We start from the raw sequence: 18,292 nt of genomic DNA on the forward strand, positions 1-18,292 counted from the left end.
GGAAAAGCACACTCTTTTGTTATGAATATATACAAGGTTTTTTCAGTGGTATACAAAGTTAGCATCAGTATAAATTATCAAAATTGACTGATTATACTGACCATAATATTTTTACAATCTTGCGAACAGTATTTTAGCTTTACTTTGCAGAATTCATATAATATTCTTGGACTTGACAGGATTCTGCTGTTGACTGGGGAGTGTTTTATATCTATCAGAGGCCTGATTAAGCTTATTCTTTGCCGAAGAGAATAAAAGCTAAAGGCTATAATTTAAGTTTGTATTTTTTTTAGTACATTTTCCTTTTAAAATCCAGAAGTCTAGCAGTTTTACTGATGGATTTTCAAAGACACATTAATATCACAAGAGTATTACAAGGAATCTTCCTTCAGAAAATGTAGATCCCTTTAGTTCTAAATTCTGTTTAATATTTTGGTTTGGTAGTCCCAAACACTTCTTAAACATATTCTGAAATTGGTAGTATTGAATGTCTCTTTACTATTATTTCATTTGTAATTATAGTCAAAAATTCTCCTGAGGTGATAAATACAAGATTCTATCGTAATAAAATCCTATTCATATAGGTATATAAATATTTTACTATTTCTATCTTATATTATTTCACAAATCTCTTTTGAAGGCTAAATTCCATAAAATATAAAGCATAAGTTTGGATTTGCTAATTTAATTTTGTTTCAGAAATCTCATTTTGCCAGGTGGAAAAAGCATTAATGCAGTCTGTAGTATTCTCATGTTCAAGTCTCAGTAATGAGAATTGAAATCACAGACTTGTAACAGGAACTTTGACTGTTGTTTCTTCTACCTGAAGGAACATAAGAAGTAAATGAGAAGTAACACCTTTGCATACAGAGAAGGCTTCAGAAAATATTAGAATGAGCAAAGATTTGATTAATTTATACAGAATTAGTCTCAGCATCAGATATACATTGAAACTGCTGGTAGATGTGCTCAGCAGAAGCAAAATTCCACAATGAAATCAAAACCACATAAATATGCATTCATAGTAGAGTGATAGAGATGCAGAGTATGAGGATCTTCTCTGGCTTTCCTCCCTTAGAATCACTTGATTGCTGAAAATTGACAATGCCTATTTCTAGGCTGTCCAAAACAAAAGCAGCACATATCAATTTTCCATATACTTCCTCTACCCACTGTCATCACTACTATGCACTACCATGGTAACAGACATCCTTTAGGTGTTACAAGTGCTCGTTGATTTTCCAAACACAACAAATCAGTTTGCAAGAGAAACTGGTTGTAAACATAAAGACTATAATGAACTCAGAAACCAATAACGTCATTGTGTAGTATTAAATGCTTGAAATTGTCATCATTTGAGAGCCTTCTAATATATTTTAATTGATTGAATCAATGTGCTTTGAAAAAAAAAAGTGAATTCTGTAAATTGCCTTTTAAGTCTCTTTAACATTGCTTTTTCACCTTCTCACATGTACGTCTTAGATTATACAGATGAACGGGAAAACTGTGCACTACATCTTTCCTCATGCAAGGATAAAAATAACAAGAGACTCCAAGGATCACACAGTTTCAGGTAAAGGAAATCAAATAATCTAGTTCTTTTCACTTTAATATCGCACTGAGATATGTATTTGAATTTCAGCTTAGAAGGCTCATTAAATTTTAGAAAACACCACTTTTTATGTCAAAAGTTGTATATTGGAAAATTTCAAAAAATAAGCAGGCTGTGCATTTGAATATAAAAGACAATAATGGCATAATCATTAGTATGATACATTACTAAATGGCATATATATTTAGATCATTCTATTAATTATCTTCATTATTTAACATGTGCATGACATTACAGTGCTCCATAATTATTGCACTGTTGAGTAATACGGTCATAGGACCATAAAGCATTCTTACACAGAAAGTAGAAAACTAACTTGAATTTTTCTAAAGAATAGATTCCCCTGTACCTTATCAATTTGAAGATTATCAGTTTTGCTGATTTTTATTTGTTTGTGTTCTTCTGTAAACCAAACTTATGACAGAAATTTTAAGCTTGTTATTTTGAAATACTTTGGACTCCCAGAAAATAACACAGTCAGTTCTTTTACCCACCCTTTACCCAGTTTCACTAATGTTAACATCTATCTAACCACAAAAAATGATCAAAACAAGAAATCAACATTCATATGATAGTACTGAAATATCTACAAGCCTTATCCAAATTTTGAGTATCCCCGCTTTTTTTCGGTGCAGAAATCTAATCCAGATCTCAAGTTGCATTTAGTTTACAAATAAAAAGTTCTCTTATATTTGTGAGTTGGAGGTATAAATTTTCTCAAAGTTAATAAATTTTTAAAATATGAAAATTACCTATATTCTCACTCAAGTATTATCCCTATATTCTCACTCTTTGTTTCATAGGCACTGTACATCAACAGAAAATATTCATGAGTATATATGGATATATGTATAGGTGGTGTATCTAACATGGCCTATGTGTTGGAGGGTTTTGTTTTTTTTTTTTTAAGGACTGATAGAGAATAAAAAAGAGGTATTTCTTCAGTGTTCTTCCTGTTGTGACCCTAGAGAATATAGACGCGGAACAGGTTTTGCTTTGAGCAATTGTCCTCTCTTTATTTTCATAGAGAATGAATAGATTTAGAGCTTAATATTGTTGATTTTCTTTTAAGATTGGGTAATTTTTCTTCTGCCAGAGATAGATAATTCAACCTTTCAAGATTTTATTGCATGCAGACTGTATTTTAAGTACTGATGAACATTCCAGGGGTGAGCCTTAAAATCCAGGGACTCTTTTTGTAGAAATAACTACCTGCTACAAACTATTTCATTTCCCTCCAGCTCATAAAGCAAAACAACGTAATACTTTCTAGCAATACCAAAATTAGTTTTTTCAGTGAGTACAACAAAAATCTGCAAAACATTTTTACTAAATCATCAGGACTCTATATCAGTATGTCTGTTTTCTAGTTTTATTACTATTAATATACTATGTCAAAGTAATTAGCCCTTCAACCTTATCATTTTTCTTTTGCAGCTTATTTTTTCTTTTACTACAATTAGGAAAATTTTTTAATTCATTTTCTTTTACTACAATTAAGAAAAAATAAAAATTCTTATTTTAAAATATAAGAATAATACTAAATATAATAATACTAAATAAAATTAAAAATTATTTAAAATATTTTATTATTAAAATTTAATTTAAAATTAAATTAAAATTAAAATTAAAATTATTAAAAATATTATTATTAAAAACAATAATACTAAATATAATACTAGTGTATTATATTATCTCTCTGCCAACTCCTTTTTATTTTGGTATTTGCCTAAAATAATAATAAAAATATTTTCCTTGTTCTATTTACCCTGCATTACTACTGAATATATTTTCCATGTATCCGGTAGCACGATCTCATTCTAAAGTAAACGTTTTGAAGCAATTTGTATTGTCTTCAGATAAGTCTTAAGTACCTGAAAGGGATTTAAATGCATGTATATGCAAGACTAGAACCAGAAACAGCAATTTTTAGCAAACAGCCTCCAGAAATTTGAGGTTAGTAGGCAAACCCTGGCATAGAGCGTTTACACTCCTGGCTAATCTCTGTTATTTGCTGGTCTACCAAAAGCTTAGTCTGAGTGACTAAATGTTTGGTGACACTAAAGTTATTCGTAGCTATCAGTGTCATTTTTATGTTAATGTTTTCATTAAAAATGGAATATATCTTTTAGAGACGCATACTAAAATATTTACAGATGAAACAATGTCTTGTGTGGAATTTGCTTCACAATTAGCTGTGTAGAGAGTGGTGAAGAAATAGATGGGACAAAACTGACCATGATTTGATTAATTGTTGGATCTGCAAGATCAACTACACTGGGTTTTATTATAGTCTTGTCACTACTTTTTTATATGTATGAAACTTTTCATAATAAAAAATAATTAAATTCCTGTTTGTCTCTCACATTTACAGAAAAACAGCAGTGTCCAATAGCTTCATCAATAGTGAAAAAGCTATCTAAGCTAATAATTTAACTGCCTTTGTCAAAAAGATAAGGATATAATCAAGGAAGAAGAGAAGAATAAAATGTAGTATTTCTGCTCTCCTAAACAGAGGGGGAAATTGTCATTAGTAGATTTTCATTTTGGTGATATAAAACCATAGAAAGTAGAAATAAAATAGATCTTTTTTAGTATTTTCATAGACCATTCTAAATAGGTCTAGCATTAAAATATTTTATAAGAATTATATGAAACCAGCATACATCACAGAAAAGGAAAAAATATATTTCTATTAATTGGAAGCAAAAGTAATTTCAAAATAGCAGACAGGATTAGAAAGTTTGTGGGTTTTTTTTTTCTAAATTCTTTCTACTATGTGGTTGTCAGAGTATGAGCTGGGAACCCTCATGGTACCCAAGATTCTTTCAGGGGGTTTTCAAGGTCAAAATTATTTTCATAGTAATGCTAAGGTAGCATTTGCCTTTTGCACTCTTATTTTCCTGTGAATATACAGTAGAGTTTCTCAGAGATTAATTGATGTGTGACACCACAACAGACTGTATATAAAGATAAGAGAATTGAGCTGTCTTCTATTTAACTAAATATCAAGCAGATTTGCAATAATATAAAACAATGCCACCTTTCTCATAAATGTTTTGTTTTTAAAATACATTTTTAATTAAAAATGTATAGAATGAGTTTATTAATACTTTAAATTCATTAATAAATACTTTAAGTTCTCAGTTTTAGGTTATAATACAGAAAATACACATAATTATAACCCATATAAACAAAAGCTTTTTGAGGTCCCTAATAATATTAAAAAATATAAATGGCTCCTTGGAACCAAAATGATTGAGAAATACTTCTCTAAGGATCTTTATAGAGAAAGTTTAAAAAATTCTAAATAAATTTTTATTTCTTCCTATAAAAAACTTACACAAATAAAGTATATTTTATAACTGTTTTTAAACTTATATTGAATTCATTTAAAATTTTTTATTCATTAATAGTTATTGAGAGAACACCCATGGTGTGATTTACATTGTGTTGGTTGCTGTATTACTAGAATGAATCCAACAAAGACCTTGATCTACAAATTACTCATACTTTAGTAGGAGAATCTGAAATGTGAGTAATATTGTAGTAAAATTTTAGGAACAACTGAGACAAAGCCAGGGAATCTATAAAACTTTATTTTTCATACACGTATATATATATATGTATAAGTGTGTACACACATACATATGTACCATTATTTATAGTATTTTTTGATGTATGCAGAGGAAAATACATGCATACAATCTTCTATTAAGCGGCCCATAATTTTAAGGAAATAGATACTTTAACTTTTTACCGTAAACTTCAAAGATACTCTTATAGGTGTTGATCAGCAACTGTACAGTGGTTTTGAAAATCTTTATTCACACAAGTAGAAGGCAGCAAAATGGAGAAAACAGATCATGAGTTTTAGAATTAGAAAGACCTGAGTTGGAGTTCAGCTCTATCATTTATTTAAATTTTGAGAATAAGTTTGCTCAACCATAAAATAAGACCAGCTCTATCTGACATAATTGCAAATGCACCTAGCCCAAAATGGTATACTTACTATACACTCAACAAATGTTATTTCCCCTTCTCTTAGACATAAATTATCAGAAAAAAAGATAAAATGTAATGCCCAAGAAATGAGTCTCTTTTATTTAGAATTCGTCTTATATGGCTCCAGAAACACAGCTGTTTGAAACAAGTCAAAGAAATTCTTCTGATTTGAAAAAAGATATTTGCTTATGTATAGTTCTGCAATAGACTGGCTCCATCTGCAAGGCTAGAAAGACTAATTAGGAAGTGCAATAGTGAAGAACATTAAAAATGTTTAGGTTCAAAAGACAGCAGTATCTTCTATGGAAATAGTGGCTCATTTTCTGTTCGTCTTTAGTCCACCATCTTCATGAAGTTTTAGAAACAGGAGATAAATATAACAGATCTCATTGGATCTGAGTTGGTAGGAATACCATTGGGGATAGCCCTTTTAAAATTATTATTTCAACAACTTTACATATCATAAATATGCACATTGTATGTGTACAAATCAATGACTTTTATAAATTTATGGACTTGTGTGACCATCACCACAGTTTTGTTTTAGAACATTTCGATCATTGCAAAAAGTTCCCTTGAGTCTGATAGCAATAGCCACTTCCAACACTCCTCTCCCAGCCACAGGCAGGAAATTTACTTTATGTCTCTGAGTTTACCCTTTCTGGGTACTTCACATACGTTAAATCACTCAGTTTACAGTTTTGGTGTCTGTCTCCTTTCCCTTACCAGTATTTTTTAGGTTTATCCATTTTGTAACATGTATCAGAAGTTTACTATTTTTATTGTTAAGAAGTATTCCATTGTTTAGATTGTGTATATTTGTTTATCCATTGGATTTTGCCTGGTTTTTCTTAATATTTGCATACACGTTTTAGTTTGGACATATGATATTTTTGTATGGTATTCTAGAAGTGGAACTGCTGAGTTACATGGTAAGTTCCTCAACTATTTAAGAAACTGCCAAATAGTTTTCCAAGGTGAAGGTACAATATTGCATTCTCGCCAGCAGTGTGTAAGGATTCCACTTTCTCCATGTCGTTGCCAACACTTGGTAATGTCTGTCTTTTGGGGTGAGTGTGGATGATATCTCATTGTTATTTTTAGCTTGCATTTTCCTCATGACCTATGATAATGAGCATATTTTCAGGTGGTTATAAGCAAAGCATACGTATTCTTTACTGAAATATTTATTAAGAAATTTTGCTGATATTTATTTGGGTTGTTTGTCTTCATACTGAGTTGTAAGAGTTCCTTATATATTTGGATGTGTCCTTTATAAGATACATGGCATGCATATATTTCCTTCTAATCTCTGTGTTGTCTTTTTATTTTCTTAAAGGTGCACTTTAAAGAAAAGTTTTAACATTTTAGTGGAATTCAATTTATTGATATTTTTTTTGTTTGTGAACCATGGTGCTCTTGTTAACGTATTAACAACTATCCCAAGGTCAAAAAGATTTTCTCTTGTGTTTTATACCAGAAGATTTAAACATTCAGGTCAATGACCTATTTTGTGCTGGGTTTTGTATATGGTATGAGGCTGAGATCCAGGTTCATTTTTTTGAAGCACTAATGGAGATCTAATTGTACAAGCACCTTTTTTAAAAAGAAATATGTCCCCCACTGAATTGCCTTGGTATCTTTGTCAAAAATCAATCTACCATTAATACAAGCATTTATTTCTAGATTCTCAATTCTGTACTGTTTGACTATATGCCTAACTGTTACACTCTTTTGCTTACTATATAGCTTTATATTACATTTTGAAATCTGGTAGTGGAAGTCCTCCAACTTTTTTTTTTCAAAATTGTTTTGGCTATTCTTGGTCCTTTTAACTTCCATATTTTTTTTAGTATCAACTTACTGGGATTATGATAGAGGTTGCATTGAAATTATAGATCAATTTGGAGAGAACTGCTCTCTTACCAACATTGAATCTTCTAATTCATGAACATGTAATACCTCTTCATTTACTGAGATATCCTTTCATTTTTTTCAGTAAAATTTTATAGTTTTCAGTGTACAAAACTAGCATTTCATTTGCTAAATGTCTTCCAAATTATTTTGTTCTTCTTGACGCTATTGAGAATGCAATTGTTTTCTTAATTTCAATTTTGGACTATTCATTGCCATTTTATATAAATACATTTGATTTTTGTATATTGACCTTTTGGCTTATAATCTTGCTAGTGTTTTTAGTTCTAATACTTTTTTGTGGAGTTCTTAGGATTTTCTACATGCAAGATATATTATCTGCAAGAAAAGACAGTTTTACTTGTTCCATTCCAATGGGGATAAGTTTCATTTTTGTCCTTATTGCAATTGCTAAAAGTGTGGTACAATACTGAACAGCGTAGTGAGAGCAGACATCTCTGCTTTGTTCCTAAAGAACATTAGTGACTAGTTGTGACAACAATGCAGGAAATGTACCACCTGCTATAGAATTCCTTCCTCTCTTCCCATTTAATATTCACTGGAAGGAGTTTTATTGGCCTAAAATTTTAAAAATCTGAGCTGAAGTATTTAAGAACAGCTTTAAAAGCAAACAATAACTAGTCAGACTTTCCACTTCCTTCTGTTAATCAATGGAGATCTCAAACACTGGCAATATGAATAGGCATTGAGTGAATTATATTTTCATATTTGGAAGAGGATAGGGAGTTTACATACATGCATACATACATATATACACAGCAGATAAACCCTCATACTCACTATGGTTTATATTTCAATAATTTTTTTAATGGAAATGATTACATTTATGATAATTGCCTTATTTACATAGTTTGGTCAGTCATTATATTGTCCCAATATGCAACCAAAGAAATGATGTATGTGAAATCCTAAAAGAAAGCAAATGAAAATCTTAAATATGTTAAAAAGATATGAAAATAATTATACTGTTTACTTTGCACTTGCATATTTTCTATTCGCTTCTGAAATAATTTGAAAGTATAACCATTTCTACCAAATACTGATATCATTCTCCTCCTTTTTTTCTTACTTATGAGTGTTTACAGAGAACATCTACAAACTTAAAGTAGAGGTCACTTAGATAGATATGTGTATTCAGACTTTAGATGGAAACTTCTAGATGGTAAGAGTAGTTCTATATCTCTTACCCAGTATTTCTCAAAGATATGATCAGCAAATTAGTTTAAAAAAATACCCCCATGTTCCATAGAATATGTCCCATAGTCAATAAAAATACTGAAACAAAAATTTAGCTACCTTTTTTAACTGTTAAATTTACTTGAAAATTTTTCAAATAATATAGGATTACAGAAAGTAGAGTTATGATAAACAAAGGCCTATCTTTCACTTGCCCACTGTAAAAAAATAAATAGTTCATACTGAATATAGATTCAGCCTTAACCTAGCTGTGAGGCAGATACGGGAAAAGCCTGTGGCAACCACTCTGCTTCCAAGAATTTGCAAGACACTTGAAGAAGTGGAGCTAATACATAGGAAGCAATGAATACATGAGACTGTCTAATGAAAATTAGAATATGACACAAACCATGGGTACATGTTTATACACGTACAATTTTTGTACTGCAAATCTTCATTTGCTCAAAGAATTTTATCAATGGGATATAAAGAACACATCTTTCCCCATTTTCTAATGAAAAGTTTCATTTCTTTTTCCTCCTTTAGAGATCTAAACGGCAAACCTCCCATCTGGCTTTCAGCTACCAGTAGCTAAATAGCTAAATACATGTATCATTTTCAACTCTCTTCTTTGTATGTATACGTAAAATGAGTGTGTGGGGGGATTGGGGGTGTGTGTGTGTGTGTTGTGTATGTGTATGTGTAGATAGTTGGATGGATGGATGGATGGATGGATGGATGGATGGATAGACAGAGCGATCGATCCTCAGTAAATTATGGTAGTAGTGAAAAATATAAAGATGAAAATAAAAGCCATCGTAATTTGACAATTTATATTCTCTTTCCTTTTTATTTTGTTTATACCCATGTACACACACAGTAGGAGTATATTGTAAAGTAGTTTACATACATATTTTTAATATAGTGTAAATTGCCTAACAAAGACATTTTCCTGTTACATCAAAATTTCTTCATAAACATAAATTTAATTACTTGTTTTTATCATGTTTGTAGATATTTAATCATCTACATCAACCATTCCTCAATTGTTGGACATTTGTGCTGTCTTCCCCTTTTCAGTATTATAAACAATACCACAATACTACAGTGAAAAAATGCTGCCATGATATTCATTATTTCCTTAAAATATATAGGCCACATGGGGGTTTTACTTAGGAAAAGAGTAAACAACCAGCTGTGGAAGGCCAACATTTTAGTATCAAAAGGTTGGACTGCCCCTGGTTCTTGAAGGAAGATATGATTGACTTGGTTGAATAATTTCCTAGACTTGGAGGAAACTGAAACCCAGCTGCTCAGGGATAAGCAGAAATTGTACTTAATCCCCTTGATAAGGGGGGCTGTTTGGCTAGGGGTCCTTAAATCCACCAGAGTAGGGAGGGGATCTTATGGTTAGACCATTTAAGACCCTGCTAATTTGACCAGTTCATGAGGCAGCACATAATACTGAGTCTTAATTTTAGGCCTTAGACCATAATTATTGCTGGTTTTTTTCTTTTCAATGACTTTATCATTGCAGGAAGACAGATTATTTTTGTTTGGGTTTTTCTGTTTTGTTTTGTTTTTTTCCATTTGTTTTGATAGAACACAGAGTACATAAAAGGAAGCAAAGTTAGGGCCAGATCATGGTGGACCAGACAAGTAAAGAATCTGAATTTAGTTTGATAGGTGGTATGGGTATCATTGAAATCATTGAAGCATGGTTTTGTCTTGTTTGCTTCAAAGCTGAATTCTGAAAGAAGCTTAACCATAATCAAGTAAGGTGTACCAGGTGATCAAATAAAAATGTTTGATCACTTTTATTTGAGACTACACTGCTGTTCTCACATGTGATATATAAAATAAAAGGGAATTGAGGCAAAAATGTGAACTCTGCTTCATGCAGTTGATATAAATTATAGCTGACATGCCCTTAACATGCCTCCAATGTTATTTACATGAACACTTCATGAGAAAACTTTTTCTTTAAGGCCAAGTCTTAGAAAGTTAAAACGATTTTGTCATACCTTCTGTTTCTTGTGGAACACGAAGAAAATGTGTCACTGTCCATTTGGGAACATGTGTGTTCCATCGTAACTGCTGCAAGTTCTGGGAAACTGAGCAGATTCTGAGAAGGTGCCTTGACCCCCAGATTTCTCCCTCCCCATTCAGGATGGCTTTTTCTCTTTCATTCTTAGCAACAGTCCAAATTATGTATGACATAATTTCTTGCAAGCCTCTCAAATTATTTTTAGGAATAAACAAAGTATACAACTATAGAAATAAAATACTATTTGGACTGAATCTCTTTTAAAATCACAGTTTCTTCCTGGTACATTTTAGTGAAAGCTTGTGTGCATTTCCTTAGTGACAAAGGAAGTACCTACTGTCAGGACTAGTTCCTCATTCACACCATCACTTCTCCTGACATCTGCCAAGATAAATATTGCTTGTAGAAGTGTGTTCCTGCTAAGGAAGTGACATTATAGGCCATGCTTCTAACTGGAGATAGATGAACATATTTTTCTGTTTTTCTGAATAAAGCAAAATTAAAGGAATTAATAACTGATTCTGTGAGGATATGATGAAGACATTCAAGATGTTTAACCTACAGGTTAAGGAGGATAAATTGGTGATGCTAATGTTAAATATAAGGGTATAAATGTAAAATGTATATGAATGGGCCATGGAAAGTAAGTAATAAGAAATGAGATTCAGTTAAAGGAGAAAGGATTTATACTGATCTTCTAGAATATTTTTTTGACAATTAGAGCAATGAGCAAATTTACATAGAAAGAACAAGGATGTGGGACTCAAGAAGAAAATGGGCTCTAATATTAGCTTTTTTACTTGCTAGCCAACCTAGACAAGTTTCAAACCTTCCTTAGTCTCAGCTGCTTTGTCCTGAAATGGTATGGATAGTAACTAACATGAAAAGTTATAGAGATGATTATAAAACACAAAAAATAGTATAAGACGAATAGGAGAAACTCTAGAAATGTCAGTTACTTTCTTTTTTCTTCTATCCCTGAAGATGATACAGAAGAGATTAGGAACAAATAATATATTAAGTATAAAATAATATGGGCACAAGGTAGAGACACCAAATAGAATTCATTGGTTCAAAGTCATATATTTTGAGACATCTGACAACTAAAAGTTCAATAAATCTGATGTAGTAGAAAACTAGATGAAAATAAATAAAAGCAGCTCACTTTTTGTTTAAAGCACAATTTCAGTGGAATGTTTATTCTTAGCCTGGTCACTTAACAACATATAACGTTTCTTCTCCATTACAGATAGTAGTAACAGTTTTTTAAATAGAGTAACAAATATAACCAAAATAATTTTATTAAATAACTCTTTAGTGAAAAATATTCCCTGATATATACTGGACAGCAGAAGCTGTTGAACTTCATTGAATACCTCCTTCACCAAAAAAAATTGATTTCGATGACAACAGGTTTAGCCTGTAGCACAAAAATTATATGGACACCTGGATTTTATTTATAGTATCCCTAAAGTGACTCAGCAAATTCAGAACTTTTCTCTCCAAATCAGTTTCTCAACTACTTTCCCAAATAGTGGTAATTATAATATTATTATGTTACCAGGCCTGTATATACTTTCTTCTATATAGATTTGTATACTAAGATAAAGATATGTAAGTATTAACTACTTATTCATTTAACAGATATGTATATGCCATTCATCTTTTTAACACAAATGGTAAAATACAAAAATGATAAAATCTGTACTTAAATGATAAAATCTGTTACTTAAAAAGTAACACTTTCATCTTTATAATGTCTGATAAAGATATAAACAAGTCATAGACATTTATGCATCAATAGAAAAATGGAAATTATATTGATAACATGAGCACAATCTGTCCCAACTAATCAGTTACAGCTTCGGATTAAATGGTACAGTATAATCTGCAAACCGCCTAAGCCAGAAATGTTTCCTCTCCTCATTACTGACTGAGAGATACTGACTCCCCAACATTTTTTATATCTTGGTAGTTTCTCCTTTTAATGCCTGATTGTGATGTCTCTCATCACTCTTCCCTCTGCAACTGAATGAGAAAGGGAAGGGCTGGATATGCTGCTCCCAAACCCACCCTTTCTGATTCCAAACCAGGTTCCCCGGCCCTAACCCAACAGGAGACTCATCACTAAGCCACTTATTTATTTGGACTAAGAGTTTAGGCTCCGCTTTAGCATTGCCATATGTTAGGTGTTGTCTTGAGCACTTAACCTCACAAAACTTTATTTTATTTGTGTAAAATAGAGGGTTTCTTGTTTGTTCTTTTACTTTTAAGATACACTGAGTTAATATACTTTTACAGACATTTTCTAAGAACAGAATACAATACAAATCTATTATTTTTAACAGCACTGTCACTGACGCATCAGCCCTGCTTGGGGAAAATTAGGCATTTCAATTTTCATCCATTCGTTATTCATTGAGTTATATATTTAGTGCAGCCTAGATGCCATGTATTTGCTACATATATTATACCATAACCCCAGCATTGCAGAACTGATACACAAATCTTCATTTATGAAGGTCAAAACGTTATCTATTCATGGCCTATTTTCCCTTTATCTCCTACCCTCTATAGCTGCTCAGTCACTTGTGGTAGCTACGATAAACATAAAATGTTCCACAGGTTTTGCTACCAAGATAAGGTCCCTATATATTTTGTGCAGAGAAGACTCAGAATACAACATTCATCTTTGTATTAATTTTCTATTTAATGGCTTCTATTTTCTATTTAATGGCTTAAAACAACACACATTTAGTATCTCACAGTTTTCATGGTTCAAGAAATTAAGCATGGACTGGGTGCCCTGGTAAGGATCTCACAAAGCTGCAATCTATGTGTTGGCCGGGCTGTGTTTTGTTCTAGAGCTTGGGGATCTTCTTCCAGGGTCCCGAGGTTGTTGGCAGAATTCAGTTCCTCCAAGTTGTGGCACTAAATTCCCCATTTTCTGGCATGCTGTCAGCTGGGGACCACTCAGTCCCCCTCACACATCCCAGTTTACTTTTTTCAAGGCCAACAGAAGATTCATTCTAGTCTGCTGAGATGGAATCTTACATAATATAATCATGGTGGTGACTGTCGCATCACCTTTGTCAGGTCCTCTTGGTTAGAAGCAAGTCACAGGTACATGGACTCAAAGGGTGTGGTTTATACAGAAATAATTCACTGCGAGTCAATGGTGTATTTCTGCACAATCTATTATGTTCAGAAGTACAAAAGGAACACTTGATACTCTATTTTGAATTAGGATATTATTTTTCTTCCTACTATCTTTTGTTTAAGTAAAACTGTCATTTGGGAAAGCACATCATAGCTTTACCCTAAAATAAATGTAAACTATTTTCTTTCCAGTGACATCATAGGGTTACATAAGCATCTCCCAGTACAATGTTTTTCTTTAACACATGTAGTAGATGACCCTACCCCAAGGCCTGGCCTGCCATCACTGAGATCAGTATCTAAACAAGTCAGTATTAAAGCCATATCTATAAATTGACCCTATTTTCTCACTTCATAGCATCCACTTTCACATCAAAGAATCATTTCATTTTGGACCCTAAGTACTGCTAAATGGAATAATTTTTTATTTAGATATAGTTGACATATAATATTATATTACTTTCAGGTATACCTCATAATGATTCAGTATTTGTATATATTGGGAAATAATCATTACACTAATTCTATTAACATCCATCACCAAACGCAGTTACACTTTTTTTTTTCTTGTGATAAAAACTTTTAAGATCGACTCTCTCAGCAACTTTCAAACGTGTAATATTGTCTTATTAATATAGTCACCATGCTGTACATTGCATCCCCATGACTTAATTTATTTTATAGCTGGATATTTGTACCTTTAACCCCCTTCACTCATTTTGCATGCCTTCCCACCCCCTGCCTCTGGCAACTACCATCTGTTCTCTGTATCCCTGAGTTTGATTGTTTTGGTTTTCTGTTTGTTTTCTTTTAAGATTCCACATATAAGTAATGCCAAGTAGTATTTGTCTTTCTCTGTCCGATTTATTTCACTTAGTACAGTGCCCTCTGGGTACATCCATGTTGTTGCAAATGGCAAGATTTCCTTCTTTCTTATGGCTGAATAATATTCCATTGTGTATATATACCACGTATTCTTTATCCATTCATCCATAAATAGACAAGCTATAGTTTGCTTCCATATCTTGGCTGTTATAAATAATGCTGAAGTGAACACGGGGGTGCATGTATCTATTCAAGTTAGTGTTTTCATTTTCTTCAGATAAATACCCAGAAATGGAATTGCTGTATCATATTTAATTATTTAATTTTTAATTTTATGAGGAATCTCCATACTGTTTTTCATGATGGCTGCACCAATTTACATTTCCACCAACTGTGCACAAGTGTTCCCTTTTCTCCACGCCATCACCAGCACTTGTTATTTCTTGTCTTTGGTGATAGCCAGTGAACAGGTGTGAGGTGAAATCTCATTGTGATTTATATTTCCCTTATGATTAGTGATTTTGAACACCTTTTCATGTACCTGTTGACCATCTGTATGTCCTCTTTGGAAACATGTCTATTCAGATCTTCTGCCCAGTTTTCAATCACATTGGGTTTTTTTTGTTATTGAGTTGTATGCATTCTTTATATATTTTGGATATTAACCCCTTATCAACTATATGATTTGCAAATATTTTCTCCCATTCAGTAGGTTGCTTTTTCATTTCATTGATGGTTTCCTTTGCTGTACAGACGCCTTTTAGTCTGATGTAGTCCCACTTACTTATTTTTGATTTTGATTGCCTTTTGCTTTTGGTGTCAATCCAAAAAATCATCGCCAAGGTCAGTATCAAGAAGCTTACCACATGTGTTTTCTTCCAAGAATTTTATGGTTTCATTCAACTCTCTGATCCATTTTGAGTTAATTTTTATGTATTGTGTAAGATAATGGTCCAATTTCATTCTTTTGTGTGTAGCTGTCCAGCTTCCCCAACACCATTCACTGAAGAGCCTGTCCTTTCCCCATTGTGTATTCTTGGCTCCTTTGTTGTAATTCACCATGTTTGTCTGGGTTTATTTCTGGGCTCTCTCTTCTGTTCCATTAGTCTATGTGTGTTCTTATGCCAACGCCATACTGTTTCAATTACTATAGCTTTGTAATATTGTTTGAATATTAGCATGATCCTTCCAGGGAATAAATTTATTTTAATTGCCTTTTATAGGAGTATCGTGCAAACCCCTCAGATTTTGTCTTTATGCCTGTAGCTTTGCAACTGACTTATATAAGCTAAAATATAGAAAAAAATCCTTATCTTATTGTGTGAATGAAATGTGCATTTATGATGTGGAAGTCCTGAGAACTACTCTTCATGAGAATTATTTCTGAAGCATTTCAGGAAGAGGAAATTCTATGCCCTTTTAGTAAAAATACTTTATCAGTACATACATCATCTGCCATTTGAAAGATGTTGCTCAACAAATCCAAAATACCAGTGTCTTTTGATGTATATCCATGACTTATCTTCCTTATTTCCCATGCCAATGGCCATTTCAGTCTTATGGCAGGCCAATTTGGGCCCATCTCATCCAGTATGATGTAAGTGTGAATAACATTTTATACATGCTTTGAATCCCATGCAACATTTTTGCCTTAATATTATTCAAACTACAATAAAAAAGACAACTGGTGAACTTTTGTTCATGGAAATGTGAAATACAATGGTCACTTCAAATTCTTCATGTATGTTTACATATTTAAGACTAGGAAAAAGGATGTTACACAGCAGTTGGCTGGATTAGAAAAAGCTAATGGGAATAGGTGAGTTTATAATATGCATGCCCAGACTTAGAATTGGATTGTATTTGGCATGAATGTGGTGTTGCCATTTTGATATTTCTGGAAACAGTCAAGTATGGATTGCTAATTAGGCAACTGATATACTTTGTTGTATTTGTAGAAATGTTTTTCTTATAATGGGCGAAAGTAAGTAAAGTTAAAAAACAAATAGTGAGGGCTTCCCTGGTGGTGCAGTGGTTGAGAGTCCGCCTGCCGATGCACGGGACACGGGTTCGTGCCCCGGTCTGGGAAGATCCCACAGGCCCGAGTACTACAAAAAAAAAAAAGTGAAATATTCTTTAGGTCTCTATATTCAAGTATTAATGAATTAATGTACCATTTGATAAGACATGCAAAGGAAATGATTATGGACTTCTAATATAATTTGGTTTATTTTCCTAAATATTTACTTGGATAATTGATAACATTAGTCAGTGTAAGAGTGTAAAAATAAATTTTCACAGCCTTATGCAGAAATATAATTAACAAAAACTATAAAAATAGATTTAATTGAACTATCCTTTGGAGACTTTTTCATTATCCTTAGTACTTCATTAGCATTAATATGTATAGAGACAATCCTTCTTCAGCCCAACGAATGACATGACTAAACTATGCAGTAAATCTTCTTTCTGTAATAACTTTATGATGAATAATAAACTCTATTGATTTAAAGACTACTATTCATAAGATAGTATGTTCACTGATAAAAATTTTGCTTTTCCTTGTTGCTTAGATGTAGAACATGATAGTGTTGAAATGAGACAAGTATTTTAATTTTTTTTTTTTTTTTTTTTTTTTGCGGTATGCGGGCATCTCACTGTTGTGGCCTCTCCCACTGCGGAGCACAGGCTCCGGACGCGCAGGCTCAGCGGCTGTGGCTCACGGGCCCAGCTGCTCTGCGGCATGTGGGATCTTTCTGGACCGGGGCACGAACCCGTGTCTCCTGCATCGGCAGGCAGACTCTCAACCACTGTGCTACCAGGGAAGCCCGAGACAAGTATTTTAGTTTTGTCCACACTTAATGCTCTAATTATAGCATCATAATATTTTCATGTTATTTTAATAATAGAAATGACATTTTGTAAGACTTTAAAATATCAGAGCTTTTAATGTAACATGTTAATAAACATGTAAAATTAAAGTAGATTTAAACTGCAAATTTAAATGTGAATGTGAAGATTTTTCCTTAGTATGCTCATGTTTATTTTATGCACAGCTTATTTTTTATTTTTTTTATTTCAGGTTTGTCAAGGTAGAATGGACTTATAAAATTATAAGATATTTAAAGTGTACATCGTGGTGATTTGATTTATGAATACATTGTGTATGAGACTAAGTTCTACTTTCTTAGCAGATTTAAGATTCCATGCTTTCACTGCAGGGGACGTGGGTTCAATCCCTGGTCAGGGAACTAAGATCCCGCGTGCTGCACGGTGTGGCCAAAATATAAATAAATAAATAAAAATTAAAAATATATAAAATACAGTGTTAGCAACTATAGTCACCAGTCAGACCTTTTCCAACTTATAGCTAAAACTTTATACCCTTTTACCAATTTCTCGCTATTTCCCCCATCCCCAACCTCTGGCAACCACTCTCTATGAGTTTGACTTTTTTTCCCCACATATAAGTGATACCATGCAGTATCTGTCTTTCTCTGTCTGGCTTATATCCCTGAGCATAATGCCCTCAA

At 32.5% G+C, this 18,292-nt stretch overlaps 1 protein-coding gene across 5 annotated transcripts in view; it reads left to right on the forward strand.

The window, feature by feature from the left end:
* The window catches only part of PCLO (piccolo presynaptic cytomatrix protein), a 378,181-nt gene that overhangs the window by 229,045 nt on the left and 130,844 nt on the right, over window positions 1-18,292 (forward strand). For all 5 annotated transcript variants that reach the window (XM_067042711.1, XM_059074371.2, XM_067042713.1 and 2 more), the window contains exon 9: window positions 1,483-1,573. In XM_067042711.1, coding sequence (XP_066898812.1) covers window positions 1,483-1,573 — 91 coding nt within the window. The remainder of the gene's footprint in view (window positions 1-1,482; window positions 1,574-18,292) is intronic.

This window comes from Kogia breviceps, chromosome 9 (genome assembly GCF_026419965.1).
Source record: "Kogia breviceps isolate mKogBre1 chromosome 9, mKogBre1 haplotype 1, whole genome shotgun sequence".
NCBI classification, from domain to species: Eukaryota; Metazoa; Chordata; class Mammalia; order Artiodactyla; family Physeteridae; genus Kogia; species Kogia breviceps.